The 20,982-nt window shown below is 29.9% G+C and overlaps 1 protein-coding gene across 2 annotated transcripts in view; it reads right to left on the reverse strand.

Moving 5' to 3' along the window:
• Nucleotides 1-5,493, reverse strand: part of LOC107436326 (uncharacterized) — a 145,643-nt gene extending 140,150 nt beyond the window's left edge. For both annotated transcript variants that reach the window (XM_016047991.4, XM_016047990.4), the window contains exon 1: nt 5,120-5,493. In XM_016047991.4, the coding sequence (XP_015903477.1) occupies nt 5,120-5,198 (79 nt within the window). In that variant the 5' untranslated portion in view covers nt 5,199-5,493. The remainder of the gene's footprint in view (nt 1-5,119) is intronic.
• Nucleotides 5,494-20,982: the final 15,489 nt, after the last annotated feature.

Raw genomic sequence — 20,982 nt, forward strand, 5'->3', positions numbered from 1 at the left:
TGTTTTCTAGAATTATATACTTCAATTTTTTTTACTTAAAACTCTGCATTACTGCATGTAATAGCGTACAGCAATAACCGTTAATATCCTTCACTTAAATTTTTTTTTACTAAAAGCTCACAAAAATTTATAAGCATAATTTTTTACCTTAAAACTATTCACAACTCAAAATGTATCATCGATTTATTTTTTATGCTTTTTATAAGATTTTCTTAATTTCCTAATAAATTTTAGCAGCAATTAAAAATTTGGTTCCTTTTACTTTTCATTCATTCAGGACATAATACCGCTAGTCAATTAGCAATCTTTGAGTAATTAAAATGAAACACATATCATTAATACTAATCTCATAAAAGATTTATTTTACAACTAATGTCACATTTCACTGCACATAAAGTAACCACTCAGTGAAAACAGTTTTACAGTCCTTTTAAGAACAAAGTTAATAATTCAATGAGTAAATATCACAATAAAATAGGTTTGAGAAGTTACTTCGATGTTAATTCTGTCATAAGAACTAATGCTTCTTAGCAAATAATATGCAAATTTCATTACTTTTGTGAGTTCTTAACAGCTATTCATGGCGATTAAGTTAAGTTTAGTGTAACTCTAGCTAGAGCCATCGAGGTTGATAATGAAAATGGCACAAAATGTCAAAATGAGTTCCAGTTTCTGAAGAATGATAGGCACTTACAATCTAATTTTTTAATGGTTAAATAGTTAAGCAAACGTCGCATTGTTAAAAATATGACCTCAAAAAAATATGAAAAAATTGAAAATTATGAATTGATTTTAATAATTTTCATCAAAATAAAAAGTATTTAAAATTGGCGATATTTTGTAAAATTGTAAAAATGTCCACATTTTTACGGATTCTACAATATTTTTCTGCAATATATTATTTATAGTTTAAAATTTTAAAATAATTTCCTGTTTATGACGCTCAAACTATGGTTTTTTACTATCTTTGCGAAAAACATTCTTAAGAATTACTAGATGTTAAACAAAAAAAGTTTTTATTAAGAATTTGGATGATTTTCAAGTCTCTTGGATTCCTTTTAGACCTAAGAACAAAATAGAAACTGGCAGTTTAAACTCATTACTAATTTTTTTTTTTTTGGGGGGGGGGAAAGAATGAATTTAATATATCTTTAAATTTGTCTTCAAAACAGTTTAAAATGAAGTGGAATTCGCAATTGTTTCACTGTGTTCAACATTTAAATTATTATATATTCAAAAGCTAATCGAGTATTTAATGAAACTAGTAACCAATTCTCAACTTTATAAAACTAATTTCAACATTCTACAACATTTACGAGGAAACAGTGATAAAAATTTCAATTGAGTAATAATAATTCTTAAAAAAAGGAGAAAAAATTATAAAATATTCTTTGCCATCAATACTTTATTTTATTTCCTTAGAGGATAAATAACAGCTTTAAGTATTTAATATAACTTCATTTATATCTAGAAGCATTTATTTCATTTTATAAACCACTTTTATTTAAATAACGTAGAAATGGCTCAATTTTCTGCTTAATTTCTTTTCAACTTTGCTGTAATTCTTGAAAAATATTCCTAAATGGAATGAGTTAAGATGTTCTTAAAAGTATAAACATCCAAACCTAACGTATTAAAAACAAATTGATCACCCAAAAATATCACGTTAGCTTATGTGATCCTTTTTTTATCAATAATATTTCGAATTTCGTAAAAATTTTAATTTTCCACAGGTTATTAGTTTTATTTTTATCCCTAACATGTAACATATACAAGTTCTCAAATCTCTTAATCTTTTTTTCGTTTGAATTAGTTCAAAAACAGTTACAGTTTATTTCAACATGCTTTGAAATAACAATAAATCATTGAGAAAGGGTGTTCATTAAGTTTAAAAATGAACAAGGATCATCTTATATATACAGCTACTGTTTATAAAAAAGCAAGATAACATCTGAAATCATTAACAATAATCAGGTAGCATCTATCAAATCCGTCTTGGGCGCGTGTTTTCCATCTACATAATAATTAATGCTAATTATCAAGAGCCATTGTCTATCTTTTTGAAGATGAATGCTTGTTGAATATTAAAAGCTAATACACTTGTGAATCATCAAAATAATATAATGAAATGGAATGAAAAAAAGTGTGTCTTGCTTTAACCTCCGGCAAAAAATAGCAATGAGTGTTAAAACGCTTAGATCAGAGGAAATTATATTGTTACGGACCATAATTTGTATTGATTACTTATTTTTCTCTCGCTTAAAAGAACAGTTCATTTTATCAAAATAGCTAAAAATCTATTTAAAGTATGTTAAAGCTATTTTAAAGAAAGGCTTATTTTAACCTACAGCGTAATTCTTAAAGAAAATATAAATACCGAATAGTTTTATAGTTTAGCATTAAGAGAAAATTGTCTAATAGTTAAGGTTCTTATAGCTTAGCATTAAGAGCAAATTATCTTATAGTTTAGCATTATGATCCAATCGTCTTACAGTTTAGAATTATGAGCCTATTGTCTTACAATTTGGAATTATGAAAATAGAAGAAGAAAATATTAGTACCGAATAGTTTTATAGTTTAGCATTAAGAGAAAATTGTCCAATTGTTTAGCAGTAAGGTTCAATTGTCTTATAGCTTAGCATTGTGAGCCGATTGTCTTACAGTTTGGCATTATGAGCCAATTGTCTTATAGTTTAGCATAATGATCCAAATTGTCTTATTTAATATTATGAGTCAACAGTCTTAATCAAGCAATTCAGTCACCGAGATTTTAAACCGAAATAACCAACTAAAATATTTCATAAAAATACCATGAAAAATAACTGGAGAGAAGTAGTTCAAGATTTAAAAAACATCTTAAGAATATTTTTTTCTACCTAAGAAATATTTTTATTCGTTATATTCATTCCTGCACCTGCTGCATTTCACAGACGTTAGCACTTTCTGGATTAGAAAGTTTATTGGTTCAGCCTATGAGGTTTGTATTTACTAAGCACTTTCTGTCAACATGTCAAATTTCTTTGAGCTCTCTTTTTTCATTCTCAATTTTATTTTTCAATTCACTTTCACAAACCATATATTACTGATTTGACTTATGTAAGAACTAAAAAATAAATCCTTAAATCTTTCTGATGGCCATAAAATGAATTTTAAACGACTATTCCATTCAATGCATATTTCTTCTCTTAAGAACATTGACAGGAAAATATGATTTTTTCTTCCTTAAATCTTTCAACTAGTAAAACTCAAATACTTCAGAAATATTCTCGGTGATTTTCAGTGAAATGATTCCGTTGATTTTTAAACTTGAAGTAGGGTCCTAACCAAAATTGCATTGCGAAAAGGGGTTGAACGTTTAAAATTGTCTCGAAACATTTCAATGTTGATCATGCATGATTTATTTTATGCTACTAAAAACTAGAATTCTATAAAAATTTTATGTAATAAGTACAATTTTAAATCAAAAATTTTGAATAGATTTCTTTCATTAAAAGCAATTTGAATATTTACATCAATTTACACTAAAATTCTCAAGCGATAAGGTTTTTTTTACGTTATCATACATTCATGTTTACATCGTAGCAAATGCGCAAAAATAATGCATATATGGATTTATAGACAACACGAATATAAAATATCAATAAAATGAATATAAAGCATGAATATTTATATCTATTCTCAGCATATAACAAACAAATCTGTAAAAAAAAAGAGAAGTTTATTATAATAAAAGAGAAAACGTTATCTAATCTATTCTGATAATAATGTGAAACTATAAGAATCACGAACATTCCTATTTTAATTCTATAGCAATTAAATAGATAATGTCTGTCTTTTTTCCATTTTTAATTATTTATTATTATTAATTATTTTCATTATAAATTATTTTAACTAATATTTTAATTATTATTATTTTAATTATTTTTTTAATTATTTTATATCTAACTAAACAGTTATAAAAGTAAATAGCATTTTTTTTTTTAGTTTTTATTCCTAATAAATCATTTTATTAACAATGAGTATTTTAAATATTTATTACCAAAATCTATATTCAATGTCCGTTATTGAAAAATGATAACAAAATCATGGATTATTTTGAAAAAATTTAAAAACAGCAAAATCATGTCCAAGTTTCGCATTTACTTGTATGCTTTTCTTTGTGCCATTTGCCATATTATTATTAATGGCAAATATTTCACAAATAAACACCAAAAACCTCTAGTAGTTGAAGTAATTGCCATTCATTAATTAACATTTCATGTAACAAATGCGAACAATTAAAGAGATGGATAGAAACAGCATATGAATATGTAACTATCCATTTATATCTCAGAAAACTTGTAAATAATGGTTATATGGTCAACTTGTAAATAACGGTAAATGATAGAAAGGTAAGATTTAATTCACCCCTAGAGATATGGAGACACAGTTATAAACAGTTAAAATAAATATATGTATAAAAAAATGAAGAAAGATAAAACTACCCATTAATTATGTTTTTTAACAGAAATTTCAACAACAAAAAATCGCGAGCATCCCAATTTGGATTCCCTAGACAAATAAATAGATCATCCGTGAATTATTTTCCAAATTTTAATTCTTTTTCACTAATAAGAAAATGCAGAAATAAACAACTTATATATATTTTTTTACTAGTTTACTCCAGAGAAATAGTTGTGTAACACTGTGTAATTTACTGTCTAATTGTCAAAAAAAAGATAATAATAAATAATAATAAGTATAAAGATTAATGGCAACAAAATAACAATTAGAGATTTAATAATTATTGTTTAATTTTTTTAAAAAAACCGTTGTCTCTATAAACGTTTTTTTTTTTTTTTTTTTTTGACCAGCCAGCAGACGATTCTACGAAAATTTGTTTTAACAAATTAAATGTTTTAATTAATCATATTAAATTAAAATAAAGAAAACACTAGAATATGTAATTGTGCACCAATTGAATCAAGTATCTTACATTATTACAAAAAGGAACAACACAGGCATTGATAAAATTGCAATCCCCACAAAAGATTCGAAAGCCTTCGGCCTTGAAAACGAGATTTTCCCCCTTACTTACTCCAATAAAAAATAAATAATAGAATCACAAACAAAAACCAACCTGTTAGAAAATGCTGATTCTGAGCCTCAAAAGCCTTTTTAAAGGCATCGAACTCAACCACCTCCGGATCCAAATCCATTGGCACAACAATATTTCATTAAGAACCAAAAAGAATTTTTCATCTTTTAATCCAATCATGGTGTTCTACATTAAACTCCATTCGATTGTGAGAAACAGTGGAACAGGCCAGACGCGCGTATCTGATCTATCTTATTCTTCGACCGAACATCTCGCAGGTAGAAAGAAGACAGAGGGAAATATAAAGAAAAAAATAGAATAAAAGTAATACTGGCACACGCCGAGAAAAAAAGGTGAACAAAGCCAAAGCAGACGCCGGTTTCGTTGTCTCGCTCTGGAGTTGAAAATTCCCTTTTGATGATTTTTAAAAATCCCTTTTATCCTCAGCCTAGAGTGACTCACAAAAGTATCAGCTGATGCTCTTCGTATTCAAAGAGCATTGCATTGTTATTGTAATCTCGGGTGTGTAAATGGAGTAGTACGTTGACAAAAGTAGTGTGTGAAAAATTGGTCGTCACCTGCCTTTTGCCTATTTTTTAAAACTATTTAAAGTATTCATTTGGCTTTTTAAATACGTCATTTTTTTTTCCTCTGGCAGGGGAAAAGATCTTGCTGTTGAGGAAAAAAAATATGTTTTAGAAAACCTCTCGTGTTTTTCATTGACATAAAACGTTAATAATATCTAACCGTTATCTTTGATAATAAATATTACGAAAAAAGAAAAACATTAATTTCTGTAGCAAATATGCTTTTAAAAATTATTCATTAAATCATATTGTTAGAAATCATATTGTTTAAAATTCATTAAATCATATTGTTTAAAAATTATTCATAAATCATATTGTTAGATACTGTTTCATAATATCAAAGAGTTTTTTCTTTAATAGAGCCTGTTGAAAACGATACCAATGTAATTAATTCATAGATACATTTCAATAGTTTGTCAAATCGTTAATTACATTCAATAAATTGAAATTAAAATTCATTGGAGAGTTTTATTTACTTTTACAATTTTGAGGGCGCTAAATTAGAATCTGTTGTTGCAAATTTGTGAAGTTACGTTTGAAATATTTTTTGTCACTTTAAAAAATTAATTAAAATAGTTTAACTAAATCTCATTGGAATTTCAACTTTAATAGGCAAATTTAATCATCGAACTTTCCCTCTTGAAATGATAATTTGACAATTATTAAAAATTAGCTCTATAAAATATAATACAGTAATTAACATTGAATAATTTAAATCTCATGTGTAAAACTTAGTGAGCGAATCTTTATTAATCTAAAAGAAAATTATTTCGTTTCTTTTCCATTCTCTGAATAATAACTACATAATTATGAAAAATTATTTTTACTAATACAGTCATTTAAAAATGATTCTATACCACATTTAAGAAATTTGTTTCAAATTATGGCAATGAAAACTGATTAGCATAACTTATCATAATTAAGCCGCTGGAAGCTTGAAAAACTTTTAATACGAGTTTTTTTTTTTTTTCCTTCTTATTTCTAAATAGTGCTGGCCAATATTAACTTTTAGAAATAAGATATTTATTAAAGATATCGATATTCCATTATATATCCATATATTTTTCCGATTGAATAATTTACAATATTTTAACATTAGTCAATATTACCGATACCCCAATGAAATTTTTCAACACGAGCGATAATATCGCATTTGATAGTTATCGTTATCGATAATATTCGCGGTATTATCACTTTTGGTGTTTATCATTACTTGTGTATTTATTATCGTATCGAAATCGAATTTGTATGCTGATAATAGTCGCGACATTATTGCATTCAATATTTATAGTTGTTGATATTCAGGGCGATATTATCATTGTAAATTGCAATCATACATCCGATATTCATCGAAAGACATCATACAAACATCACGTCTTAAATCCATATAAAGTAAAACATTCCTCAACAATCTGTTTTGGTTCGTAATCAATGGCATGATTTGGAAAATGCAGTCAGCATTGCACAAAAAACGCCTTTACTTCCCAGACAAGTTGGCACCCATCCAGCTTAAGCTACTACTGGGGATCGAACCCCTGTTCTTCACAATGACTGTTCAGAGCCTTATAAGGAAGCTATACCACGGGAGAAACTTTTTATCGCAAATCTGTTTGAGCAGCGCTGTTTAGGAGGATCGTTCGTCTGCCAATAAGGTGACCCAGGTTAAAATTACAGCAGTGACTGGTTGATTCGAATTCTACTCCCAGCTCGCACAGATCACAGTTCTGACGCAAAATATTTTGAATGGTAGATGGATCATGGATTAGAATCCCTTTGCCGTCGGGCTATCCGTGGGAGGTTTTCGTAGTTTCCCTCTCCGTATAACACAAATGCTGGTTAGTTTCAGCAAAACGTCCTCCACGAAGGTTAGTTTGCCCCAGTGCTTGATCCAGGAGTTCCCTTGTCTTTTGGGTTTTGGTTCAAAATTACAAGGTTACGGAGTCAATCATTGGTGACCGTAAACTCAGAATTGTGACGGTTGTTTAACACCGGTAATATAATGAGACAGCATAATTCTATTTCCCCTCCATATTTAGTTAAAAGATGGACAAAGTGAATTCAGGCAAACTTAGGTTTCCAATTATTGAAAAAAAAAATTTAATGTATAATTTTTCAAGCAAATTATTGGAAAGAAACCGATTGCGTGACTCTAAGTTATCCACTCATAATATGTTTTCATTTTGATTTTTATTTGATATTTCATGACTTACTCTAGGTTTGCTTGAACTAACATTTTTATACTTTAAATTTTAAAATGATCAATTTTATCAAGGGGAAATAAATTTGCGATGAAACATTTCTCTCGTAGTATAGCGTCCTCTTAAGCACTGAGCCATCTTGGTTTCTTACGGTCCATATAACGGGAGAATAATTCTTATAACTGAGCCATCTTGGCTCCTTGCATCGATATCCAGGGAGAATAATCTTTAAAATATCGCTATTTCTCGATATTGACATTTCTTTTAAATAATAACTAAATAAATTACCAATTTAACAATGCATTTATGGTAAATGAACTCTCACTGTAATACTTTGTGCTTCATTTTTTAATGTATACTTGCATAACACCATGATCGTCATTATTGTAATAGTGCTTGTATCACCAGAATGAACGCAACAACTGATTGTGTGTATGATAGCTATTACAGAATAACGAGGTTTGAGGCAACAAAGTGTTTTCGTAACAGTTGGAATAATGCACGGTTGATTTTAGTAAGACAAAGAGAGAGAGAGAGTTAAAAGGTGATGGTTTGGAGCATTGCTCCCTCTGCCGCTCTTGTTAACAAATGATGGGAAATTGTCGGAGTTGGCAATATAGTTTGTGTGAGACAAAGGGAATCATAAAATGTGCTGACTTGTTGCGAATTGAGTCTTTGAAGATCATTAGTCAGAAGATCATTTCGTCATAGATATTAAGCATTTACTCTAGACATTATACTTAAATTTGACATGAATTCAGAGAAATTAAAGTTTCGTCAAAAAAATATGTTGAAAGGGGAGATTTTTATTAAATTGAAAAATAAAAAAACGCTTGTTTTCGAAAAATTGTTTTTGAAAGGATGTGGGGAAATTTTCGATGGTGACCAAAGTTTAATACAAAAGGGAAAAGTCTTATGGTTTTAGTTTAGATCAGCAAAAAAAAACTTATTTTTTCTCATTAGTCCATTTAATGCAGTTTTTTAAGCGTATATTTTTGAATTTTTACTTTATTTTCTTTTAATATTGTTTTTTTTTTTCCTACTTCTCAGTTTTGTGCCTATAAGTTTATTTTTGTCAGAAAATTTGTCAAAATGTAGATTAACAAAAAAAAAAAGCCGACCGGGCTATAGGGTGGTCAGGGAGCTGTCCTCATGCCAGAAAAGTCTGGGGTTCGAATCCCGCGAATCCCTGACAAAGCATGGGTGTTCTTTCTTTCTCTTCTCTGTACCTTCTTACTGTGAGAGCAACGTTGAACTACCTAATGTGGTGCCCCTGAAAAAATGGTGAACAATTCTGCCCTTCTGATACCCGAATGACGAAGAATGTCAATATTTGAGTGGGCATTTGGAAAAAAACGATTTCCAAAAAGGTAGTTAAAGTAGGGTAGCTTGCATTTTTTAAAATATCAGGCCCTGAGCTCCAGTTAAAATTTGCTAGCCGAGAAATGGACAAAATGTTGATTGACAAAATATGCTATTGAACTGTCAGCAGGACGATCTGTGTCTAAACTAGTAGAATCACCAATGATTTAATTAAAACTAGTGGGATGCGCCCCCAGCTCGCTAACGCTCGCCAACCCCCGAAAATTGCTAAACAATCTTATATGGTTTGCTTTGCAAACCAAGCTCGCTACTAACTTAGGTACATTGCAAATGCGCAAAATTCTAAGAATTTAAAACAATCATTCAAATCCATACAAAAACTTTTTTTTTTAATTACTTCTTTTTAGTAAATACTAAGTCATTAAAATGAATTTGAATTCAAATAAATGACATGTTATTCGTTAAACCTATTAGAAATGTGCTATAGTATAATTCGTGATATAAATCAAAAATCGTCAAATAAATTCGTAATACATAAATTCGTGAAAAAAAGTGCTTTAGACAAAATACTAAAATAAAGATCTATCGACAAAGACTACTCACTTTTGTCTAGCTTAATAGTATGAGATTGCCGCAGCTGATGCTCTCTGGTTATTTCAGTTTCCGTTCTTAAAAGCGCTATATGTTGAGCCACCTCAACTAGATTTGGCATGTGACTTTTTAGCGGCAATCATTGGGCGATATTCTAGCGTTGCCATTCGGGGAGTTGTAATGAGGCTTTTTTTTGTCGCCGTGTAAGAGAAATAGTAACGTAAACAAAACAAAGCAAACGTTGCCACCTGCGGAAAAGAAATAGAGCCAAAATTTGGGAGCCACGTAAGAGAATGTGATTTAGTGCAATTGGAAAATAGAAAACTTAATTTAAAAAACCATATTCATTTATTAAACCGCATTTTAAGGTACATCCGAAGCAATCTATAGCCTCTTCAAACAAAATCATGTTTTTTCTAATTGCACGTTTGTGATATTGGAGTTGTATGTTTCGTTATTTTCGTCCTTTTGTCAGCGTCGCTGAATTTTATTTCTAAAAGTCCAGACATGGAGAATAAAAATCCTGCTTTTAGCCTTGTAGTGACCATGGAGCCTTTGAAATTTGTATTCTCATTTGGCACAAAACTTCAAATAAGACTTGAGCACTCTATACTTAATTGAAATTTTCAATTAACTATAGACATGAAATTTTCAATTAACTATTTCTTCAGATTTTAGCAGTCAAGAAATGATTGAAACTTCTTCAATCATTTATGAAGATTCAGTAGTAATTGAAGTACGCTAGCTAGTCGGAAAGTGATTGAAATTTCGATTGCGAATATCCCCCCATTGCATACGGCAACGAGTTGACAAAAGTTGTTTTTCTATCTCTTTTCTATTTTTTTAAATATATTAATGCACAACATACAAAGCATTTAAAATATTAAACAGTGCGTAATATACTTTGAGTATGTATAACGAATTGACAAAAGTTGTTGAATAACATTTTATAAAAATGTGACAGAAACATTTCTTAAATCTTGTCTTTCAACAACTTTAAAAGATATAAAATGCAACTAATTTCAACTCATAAAATAAAATTTACTACCACTGCAAAATTAAAAATAACATTACAGAAGCATGAAACATTAATTTTTCTTGACTGATTCGTGTCGATTACAGGCAATTCAAACTAAGCTGTAGCAGGACAACATAAAAATGTTAGTAAAGAAAAATTAAATATTTTTAGAATAACATAGAATTGTAACTATTTGATTTAATTATTCTTCATTAAACGCAACTCTTCGGCAATTAATTTGAAATCTAAATTACCTCGAAAAAGTAGGAATTTACTAAGAAAATAAATAATAAATTGACTAAAATAACACTGTTGAATTTTTTTTCTGTTTGCATAAGATTTTGTAACATATCTTAGACACTTTTGTATCGCTGATTTAAAAACTGTCCCTCGCTCCAAGTTTCAATTTTCCTTTTTTTTTCCTTCTTAGATGACATTTGTAGTCTTTTTTTTCTTCTTTTTTTTTGGCAAAATATACAAGTTTAAAAATGTTATATACAATGTAAATGTTGCGACAAACTTCTAGGGAAGTAAGGGTGCATCATCAGGATTAAAATTTCATTAGAACCTATGCCCGTAAAAGTCGACATGATCAGCTGGAGAACTTCGCTGTTATGAACTGTTTCTTCGTGTACTACATAAAATATCTTAATATGGAAGTACCTCTAGCCATGTAATACAGCATTTCGGGGCATAGGTTCCTATGCAATTTTAATGTTCCCGAACTCCCCTAAAAGTTTATCGCTTTCATGCAACCCCCTGTTATTACACTTGTACTTTTCGGCAAAAAATGGACTAAAAATATCATTTTAAAAACAATCTGTAGCTTTAGAAGCAAAATGAACACCAGATTTGAAATCTCCACACCTGAATTAGGCTAGATCAAGTATTTGTATAAATACCACAGTTGTAATTAATTAACTGAAAAGGTAGATCTGTAAAACAAGTTTCTCTGCTTAAAACTTGTTAACTTCATTCGCGGCGTGGGGGGAAACGATCTTGCAAAGCAGGGAAGCATTTTTGAAATTGACATGCTACGCTATACTCTGCCTAGCACACTAACATCTAATCTGTATTTTTAGTTTTCTTTTCTTTTTTTTATCTTTTTAGTTTTTCTAAACATTTGAAAAGCAGAAGAACTGCAAGGTTTTTGTTATCCGAATCAAAAACATATATCATAAAAGCTAATAATTTAACTATACTTTCAACATTTTATTGTTTAGCGTTTAGTTTTTTGTTTATCATTGTAGATAACTTTTTGGTAATTTTATTAGCAATCTAGGTGATTCAAATAAGTTGATACATTTATGAATTAAATCACACTCCAGAATAAAACGTGCTTTCTTTTTTTTTTTTTTTTTTTAATAAGGAAACCTTTTTTTGATTTTTTCTACCGTGGATGTGGTATTTTCGACAATCAAAATGCGTGGGAGTTGAGGGGTTACTGCAATTTAGAATATATGATCCCATAATGGTGAATAAATGGTGTGTTTAGGAAGACTTTTGGCCTTAGTTTTTAAAACTAATTACACGAGTGCAAGTTCCTATGAAACTATTTTACTCTAACTTAGCTTCTTGCAATTTAAAATGCTTATTAATTATTTATTATTATTCATTATTGTTTCATTAACGAGCAATCGAATTTTTATTGTAATGAGCATCTTTTTAAACATTAAAATATTTTTATTCAAATTCTGAAATTGTACCAAATTTGGTTGAATAGTTTTCGATGAATAAAAATGTTCTACACTCTCAATTTTGTATTCCTCGATATAACTATTCAAAAGTTCCAATTTTAGACTTACTTTGAAAGAAATACTGGGTTTAAGAAAATTTGCATACCAACGATACAAAATTACATGAATAAAACTATTGATAAAATAATTTTTAAACAAATTTTTGTTTGAAATTATCTTTCGGTAAGGAGTTAATATTTAAAAAAAGTTACTGCCATCCTCACTGAAGAAACTTTTGCCAAACGCTCTTCTTACTAACTCAAAAACTTTTCCATGAAACAGTTTTGCACATTTCTGTATAAATGATTAAATAACATTCAGATACGAAAATGTTATTGATGCAATCCTTAGTTTTTTAGTTATTTAATGGCAACCGCAATGTTCTATTTTGATTATCAATATAAAGCAATCTAATTTTTTTTATTAATTATGACCTCCTAAGATAACGAACTAGGCTGTCATGCTATTTAAATTTTTTAATTATCATTTTTTTGTCAATCATGCAGTCAATACCGGATAACTTGACTGACGGTAAACTTATTAATCGTCTTCCAAGTAGCATGTGGGATGGCGTCAGAGGAAAAGTATCTGGAGAGTCTGTAGTCACGTAAGTAACAATATTAACTACGGTGATATGATCTCAGATCTCGGGGTTTCAATCATAACAAACGCCTTTTAACATAATATATATTTAATAACAAAAAGATGATGATAATGGTACAGTGTCATGGAGGAAACTGATTTGAAACTAATGATTTTACATTACTGCGCAGAGCGCCATCTATTGAGCTTTAGAAATTATAATTAATATGGAGAAATAATATTAACACGTGTGTTAATATTATTCCAAAAATTATCTTGCAACCAAAAATCAAATGTTTTTAGAACTAAGAGATTCTCTTTGGCTAGCAGATTTGTCTTTCATAACGGACATAATGGAAAAACAAAATAATTTAAACTTGGAGCTGCAGGGAAAGGACAGACATATAACAAGAATGATAGGGGCTTTAAACTCGTTCAGAGCTAAGCTAGCTTTGTGGATGTCACATTTGAAAATGAAGTCTCTTGTGCATTTTCCAAACATGAAAAAAATGATATGGGAGAGTGAAATTGACTTATCAACATTTGTCATAAACCTCCAATTGCTTCAAGATCAATTTGAAAAGCGCTTTGAACAATTTAATATTATCATCAATCTTTTGATCACCTTTTATGTAAATTCTTTTATCAACCAAATAAACGTAACCGCAATAGCAACATACATTTCAGAATTACTTCAAGTAAGGCGAGAAGAAGTGGAGATAGAAATTTTGGATCTTCAGAATGACATTATCCTCAAAACTATTATATCAGATGAGAAATTCTGGAATATAGTTGACAGAAATAAATTCCAATCTTAAAAAGAGCAGCATATAAAATAAAAACGTTTTTTGGTTCCACATAATTGTGTGAATCATTGCTTTCGACAAAAAATATGGATCCCGACTTACCGATGAACACCTTGACGATTGCTTGTGAGCAAGAATTTCATCATGTTTTCCCAATTATGAAGCGCTGGCCAGTGAAATGCAATGCCAAAGATCGCATTAACTGTATTTTATATATTTTATAAATAATTTTTATACTTCGTTTGTTTTGAAAGCAATTTAGTAATAATTTATTTTACACAAGAATATTAATACTAATTATATTCCTATGTTAAATTAAATTTTAAAATTAAATTTTTTGTGCATTATAAGTAGTGTGTATTACTACCTATGTCTATCAACCATAAATTTATCTTGAAAAAAATAAAGGGTGCCCGCCATTCGACCGATATTCTGGTATTTGCTCTTAGGTACAAAAATGTTGGGGACCCCTGGGTTAGATTGATTTGGCGGTCGGGTATGCCAAGAGGCAGTGTAAATACATTCAGTAAGATAATGCTCTGGAGTGCCCAGTTGGCCGCATGTACATTGATCAGTGTCAGTTATGTTTAGGAATTTGAAATATGTAGGGAAGGGACCATGTCCAGTAAGGAACCATATTTCTTGCTTTGTAGGTATGGATTTAAAGTAGTTTATTTTGGGAATAATGTTATAAAGTCTTCGGCCTTTGTCGATGTTATCCCAATATATTTGCCAGCCTTTATTGATTGAAGTTTTGAGTTGTTTCCTGAGAAAAGAAATAGGATACGGATAGAAATAGTTTTGTTTATTAGTCGTGGATAATTTGGCGAGGGCATCTGCTTGTTCATTACCTTGTCTGTCTTGACGAGCTTTAATCCATGAAAGTTGTATATTAGTGTTAGATAAGAGTGTTTGGATTTTAATCGATAGTTTATTATTAGTACAAGAATTTTTCAATGAGAAAAGAGCCGATTTCGAATCGAGCTCGAAAAACCGCCCGTCCTCGGCGGTCAAAAATTCCCCGCGGACAACAAATTTCTTAAATCCAGCGTCCGCGTGGACGGCCATTTTCCCGTTAATGTTCGTGATACATTTTCAATTTTTGTTATCTTACAAGAGTCTAGCGTCTCACTTCTAAAATAACCCTCTAACCTCGAAATACAGCAACATACTGTGCATGGTGGAATTGATGTTTTCTCTATCTGGGAGTACTGCAGCGGTTGAAAGGGGCTTTTCAGCAATGAACTTACCAAAAAAAAAAAAAAAAAACATTACTTACTGGTCTTAGACAAGAAGTGTTAAACGCATTTATGAACATCTACCTAAATGGAAAACCTCTTTCAGATTTCTGTGCAGAAACCTCTGTAAATCATTGGCTTGATTGTGGAACAGGCAAACGTCATATTTGATTCATTTAAAAAACGCAGTACCATCTGATAAATTGACATCATAATTGACAGATAACTTAACCTTTGTTATTTAAATTATTTCATCAAGGAAATAAATTATTTCATAATAGAAATGCTAGGTTTTACTATTAGTAACCTAGTATTTCTTTTATTACTGTATAATGTAATCCTAGTATTCGTAATCCTAGTAACTATTAATTCATTGTGCAATTTATATAAATGTTTGTAATAAATAAGAGAAAATTATATTTTTATTTATTTAGAAGCGACGGGTTAGTTTTAAAGGAGGATGGGTACATTGTTGGACAAGCTGTCCTCGGGGACGGGTAAAATTTCTGAGTTTTTTCGAGCCCTCGTCACTGTAATGCAGGTCGTACTAAAGAGCGTACACCGTACCGTATTACTAAGAAACTTTATTCCTTTAACATGAGAAATTGTAGCTAAAATTTTGAAGAATATTATAGAAATATTGGGTAATGAAATGTCAATATTAATTTATATTTTATTTATAGGGCTTTTATTATTGAGCTTAATTACTTTAGACAACATTACAAATGATTCTCAAAGAAATTACAGTCGCTCCTAAATTTCATTTCATTTTTAATAAATAAAATATTTTTGCTGATATTTTCTCCCTTGGAACTTTAATTTTTTTCTGTTATGCAGTAGTTCTCAGAATAATTGTTTCTCAGTAGTTATATTTTATGACAAAAACAATGAAAGTAAGGAAAAAAAATCCTGACAAAAAATTATAGACTTAAAACTGATAGTTTTATTTAGTTTAAGGTAAACATTCAAATTTAAATTTTTCAATCTTATTACTCTAGTTCTGCCTAAATGCAAATTGACATACAGCTGACAAAAAAATTCGTTTTCTTCCTGTAAGGAACCTCACGTTTCTTGAAAATATTTGTGATAAGGCTTTTGCTAAATATAAAATTTTAATAAATTTAAGAATAAAATTCAGTATTTGGGATAGAGTAAGAACATTTTTGAACAGGTATGCATGATTTAAATTTTTAGAAAAATGGGTAGGATTTTATTGAGATTCCCATTATTTTCTCAGATTGATTATCTGTTAATTTACCCAGAGCTTTAATTAAAAACATCACAGTCTTAGAGAAACCACTTTCTCTGGAATACGTAGTTCCTTATGATAGTAACATTGTGAAATGGAAAATTAAAGGAAATTCCATCAAAAACACTTGAAAGAATACAAGAAAAGTTACAAGTTCAACAAACGCAAAACAGCGGCAGCAGATGTTCGATGACTCTGTTTTTCGTTTCAAATACAAACCGTTATCATAGAAAGCAGGGGAAATTTGTGTGTATAGGGATTATGCGGAAAACACGAGGGAATGTCAGGGAACAGGTGGTCACGTGAGCAGCCGGTGGAGAAACGAGACTGGGGTCAGAAATATAACAGATGGGTCACGAGTGAGGCTTTACCATTAAATAAAAAATAGGCGTGGAATACCTGTTGGGGCCATCTAAAAATACAAAAAGGTCACTTTTCTTTATCCGAAAAAGCTCGATTTTTACTGGTGGAAGTCTGGCGTGCAATTAAGTTGCATCAAACTATTTCGAAAATTGTAAATTAGTTATTTTTATTTACTTTATTTTAACAGACTTTTATTTACTAACACACTCACAGAATCAGAAGTATATGTTGTAAAAAATGTATGCTTAAAATCAGTGGTTCCCAAACTTTTTCTCTTTACGAATCCCTTCTATAATATGAATGAAAATGGTTAAACCATTTTGCAGTCAGTAAAAAATAAGGAAACAATGAATTAGATAGAATATTTGCTTTCTGAGACGTACAATAATGAACAAGATACGAAAACATAAGACATGAAACATAGAAGTAGATCACAAGTAGGAGAAGAAGACAGTTATAAGACAAAAACTAAAACATAATCGTTAAGCATCTCAGTAAGAAATTTACAAAATAAAAATAACAACAAACGAAAGAACATGAAATTAATTTAATAAACCAACTGTTTCCTAATTTAATGTACGTTTGATTTGAAAAGACTTCTGATTATGTATGAGTGCCTATTTGGTAGAACAAAGAAATAGTTCTCTGTCTGAATAGTTTGTGATGGATCAGATTTTGCTGTTATCTTATCAGGCAAGTTTAGGAATACGTCCAAAATCCTTCCTCACTTTTCTTGACTAACTCTGGGCAAGAAGTCAATTAAAGAGAGCTCTTTGAAGAAGATTGTTATAGGATAATTCATTTTCTTTTTTCCCAATAAAATTAGAAGGGACTCCAAACATAACTTTAAAAGAAACCTATTAAAAAAAAGTTTAATAGTGATGCGTTGCTTATAATAAAAAAGTAGTCATCAAAAAGAAATTGTTTTTTCAGATGTGCGCATAGATATTCATTTTGATGTTTTCCTCCAGCCTATTTGATTTTTTAGATAAAAATAGTAGTAATAATAAAATTGAAGGAGCCAAAATATTCCTACCTATTCCTTTGCAGGATCCGAAAGTTATACATCTTAGCATTGCTTCATGTCATGCACATAAAAATTGCTAAATTTTGCGCTTTGTAATGGAAGATTTAAATCAAAAGATGTCGAATAAGCACAAAAAAAAAATAATAATAATAATTCAATCAAAAAATATAAGCGTATAAAAGAGTCAATGAAATGCATGATCGAGAAGAATTATTGTAATTTATGTAACAATAATGAATTCTCATAAAAATTTCCAGTTCTAAAGTGCAATTAATATTTGTATGTGATTTTATGATTAAATTTTTTCTCATGTTAGCCATTTAAAACTATGAACCGCCGGTTGAGAAACATTGTTGCAAATCGTCCATTCATTGAAGATTACCCGATTATTTGTTAAAGAACGTATATGATTTAAATTGTGTAGTTTTATAATTAAAGCAGAGATTTACTATTTACGACGAAGAAAAATATAATATCACTAACTCCTTATTACATTATTGCGTTTGTCACGGAACAAAAAATCATTATAAATTAACGATAGCACTAGTAATTTATGCAAATGAAGAGTGCACAGAGAGCAAAATAAAAAACTGAATACCCTGAATAACTTTTGATCTAACAATCGGATTTTCACGAAGCAAAAATCAAACGTAATGGTTCGAAAGTCTCAACTTATATTCTAACAGTGCAGACGATATTTTAAGTTAGGAAATCAGACATACATTAAAATAGAAAAACTGAATAACTTTTGATCTAACGACCGGATTTTCACGAAGCAAAAATCAAACGTAATGGTTCGAAAGTCTCAACTTATATTCTAACAGTGCAGACGATATTTTAAGTTAGGAAATCGGACATAGATTTTCTTTTAATAAACATACCATTTTTTCGGTAAATTCGGGTTTTCGACCCTCCAAATATAGGAAGTATCCGCAATCTAGGTGGCAATAGTTTGATTAGGTGAGCGATCTAAAGTTTCGACCCCTTAATACTAATCTTACTTTTTACTTATTTCGCCAGATCTCGCGAACTGTAAAAGCAAATCGAAAAACATTTGTACACAATTATAACATTCGTTTATCTACGACGATTTTTTTAACAATTATTTTATTTAATAATAATCGAAAAAAATTGAATTATAGGGTATACAAATTATTACACCATTGGCGATCGAAATGGGCTACAGGTGACATAGAGCAAAACTCTCTACCTTTTGCGATACTTCGAATGCTATCCCCATTAGCGTGTGGAGAGTCATAGGAGAAGGAAGTGTGTTAGTTTCTGTCTTGATTTTCAATAGATTAAAAATAAAATTTAAGTTTCGAAACTATATGGAAATGAAAATTACATTGAACATAGTTCTAAAAGAAAGCATCGGGGGAATTTTAAAACATGTTTTTGACATTTAAATATGAAAAATATTAAGAAAGGGCAAAATATCATAGTACATTCCTATACAACTGAAAAGAGGAGATGGTCAAGACATGGAACCGGTCTTCTCCCCAGATGACCAACTACAAAATTTGGACGAAACCGGTCAAATAGCTAAGTGAAATCAAATTTTAAATATACGAAATTTGATGACTCGGAAACTATTTGATTTACATGAAATTATCTTTGATTAAACGAATTTTATAATTCTATTCGCTTCAAAAATTCTCGAGACACTGTAAAACACGCAAAAGGGGTCCAAACTTTTGACCGCTTTCCTATTTTAAAGGTCAGCAATCCGAATCCGTCGCAAAAAGAGGTATAAATTCATGGAAAGAACATTTTTGTGCCTTATTTTCGTAATTTAATATAGCGTTAGCAGAAATTAATTAAAATATTTAAGATTAGGCCCACAGACCATTAAGTCTTAGCATGGAAAAATCTGATGATTCGATCAAAAATTATTCAAAATGTTACCTTTTAATTTCTCGCTCTCCCACCGAAACCAAGCTACCAAGCATCACTGCCTGCGGTCAGTAAGCGGGTAGGGACCGAGGGTGCGTGGTATCGGCCCTCATTAAACTGTTCTAACCCTAAGTGCTCGACTTCACGCGCAGGTTGTCGGGCTTCTAAAGCAGAGGAGTCATCCCTTCTGCAGAGGATCAAAATTGTAATGGCATGTCTTCGGATCATCCCAAGAAATGTTTCCCAGACCGTCGCCAATAGCTCATTGTGCAGCTCTACCTTTCTCTCTAAACAATGTACACTTTCTAACTCTATGTCACAGTCACAATACGCATTCGGGCGGCGTTTTTCGAATTAAATTCAAGGACACGATGAACACATAACAACTTTTACAATTAATTTTTCTAAAAGAAAAATATGTCTGAAATACATTATATCGAATTATATAAAAAATAAACAAATAATAATCTCTATATAGTATAATATGCATGTATGTTCGCTAATAATTCGAGAATGGGACAACCGTTATAGTTAACAGATTTTTATGAGGTGGTTTGTAAACAATGTTCTCTTTACAGCAGCATGCAGTTTTTTCAACAGATTAAACTTTTCTCCAAATCTTTTGAATGCTTTCATCAATTGACATGGCGTTTTTCGTTACTAATTGCTAACATTTTCTTTTTTGATCATTTTGTGATATTTTCCATCTCTCTGAGTTGAGTTGTTTGCATTCATTCTTGAAAAATGTGACTTAAATAGAAACCATTAACCTTAACAGAAACTATTTTTGCGTTATTAACGTATTTTTACGTTCAGAAATGATCCGCTGAATTCATAAGAAAAAGTTGAAAATTAGATCCTAATACAATTTTGAATATTTATTTACTTTTAATAAAGTTAAAGGAGTATCTTCTTACAATAATCTTCTTTTAACTTTTTAAATTATTGTTAATCAAAATGTCAAAAGCTACAAACTTATTATAATAACTGTTGAAAATTGTGTTTCTATAAAATAGACAGTATTTCTTTAAAAAAATTATGATGATCATTTAGAAAAAAAAAACAGTTTTGAGAGATATAAAGCTTTTTGAGGCAGCTATATCAAAGGAAAAAACTCTTTAAAGAATCTTAAAAACTTTTTTTAGGATTATACGTTTTGAGAAGTAAATTAGAGTTCATTGCAATAAATTGTAAATAGTAAGATAATTTAATTAAAACTAATATATAGCATACATTGTACAGCCTATCTTTAAAAACATGGAATTATTTTATCAATATCTTACAACAGTTT

This window comes from Parasteatoda tepidariorum, chromosome 3 (assembly GCF_982258835.1).
Source record: "Parasteatoda tepidariorum strain Cologne lab strain chromosome 3, Ptep-v5.0, whole genome shotgun sequence".
In the NCBI taxonomy this organism is placed as follows: domain Eukaryota; kingdom Metazoa; phylum Arthropoda; class Arachnida; order Araneae; family Theridiidae; genus Parasteatoda; species Parasteatoda tepidariorum.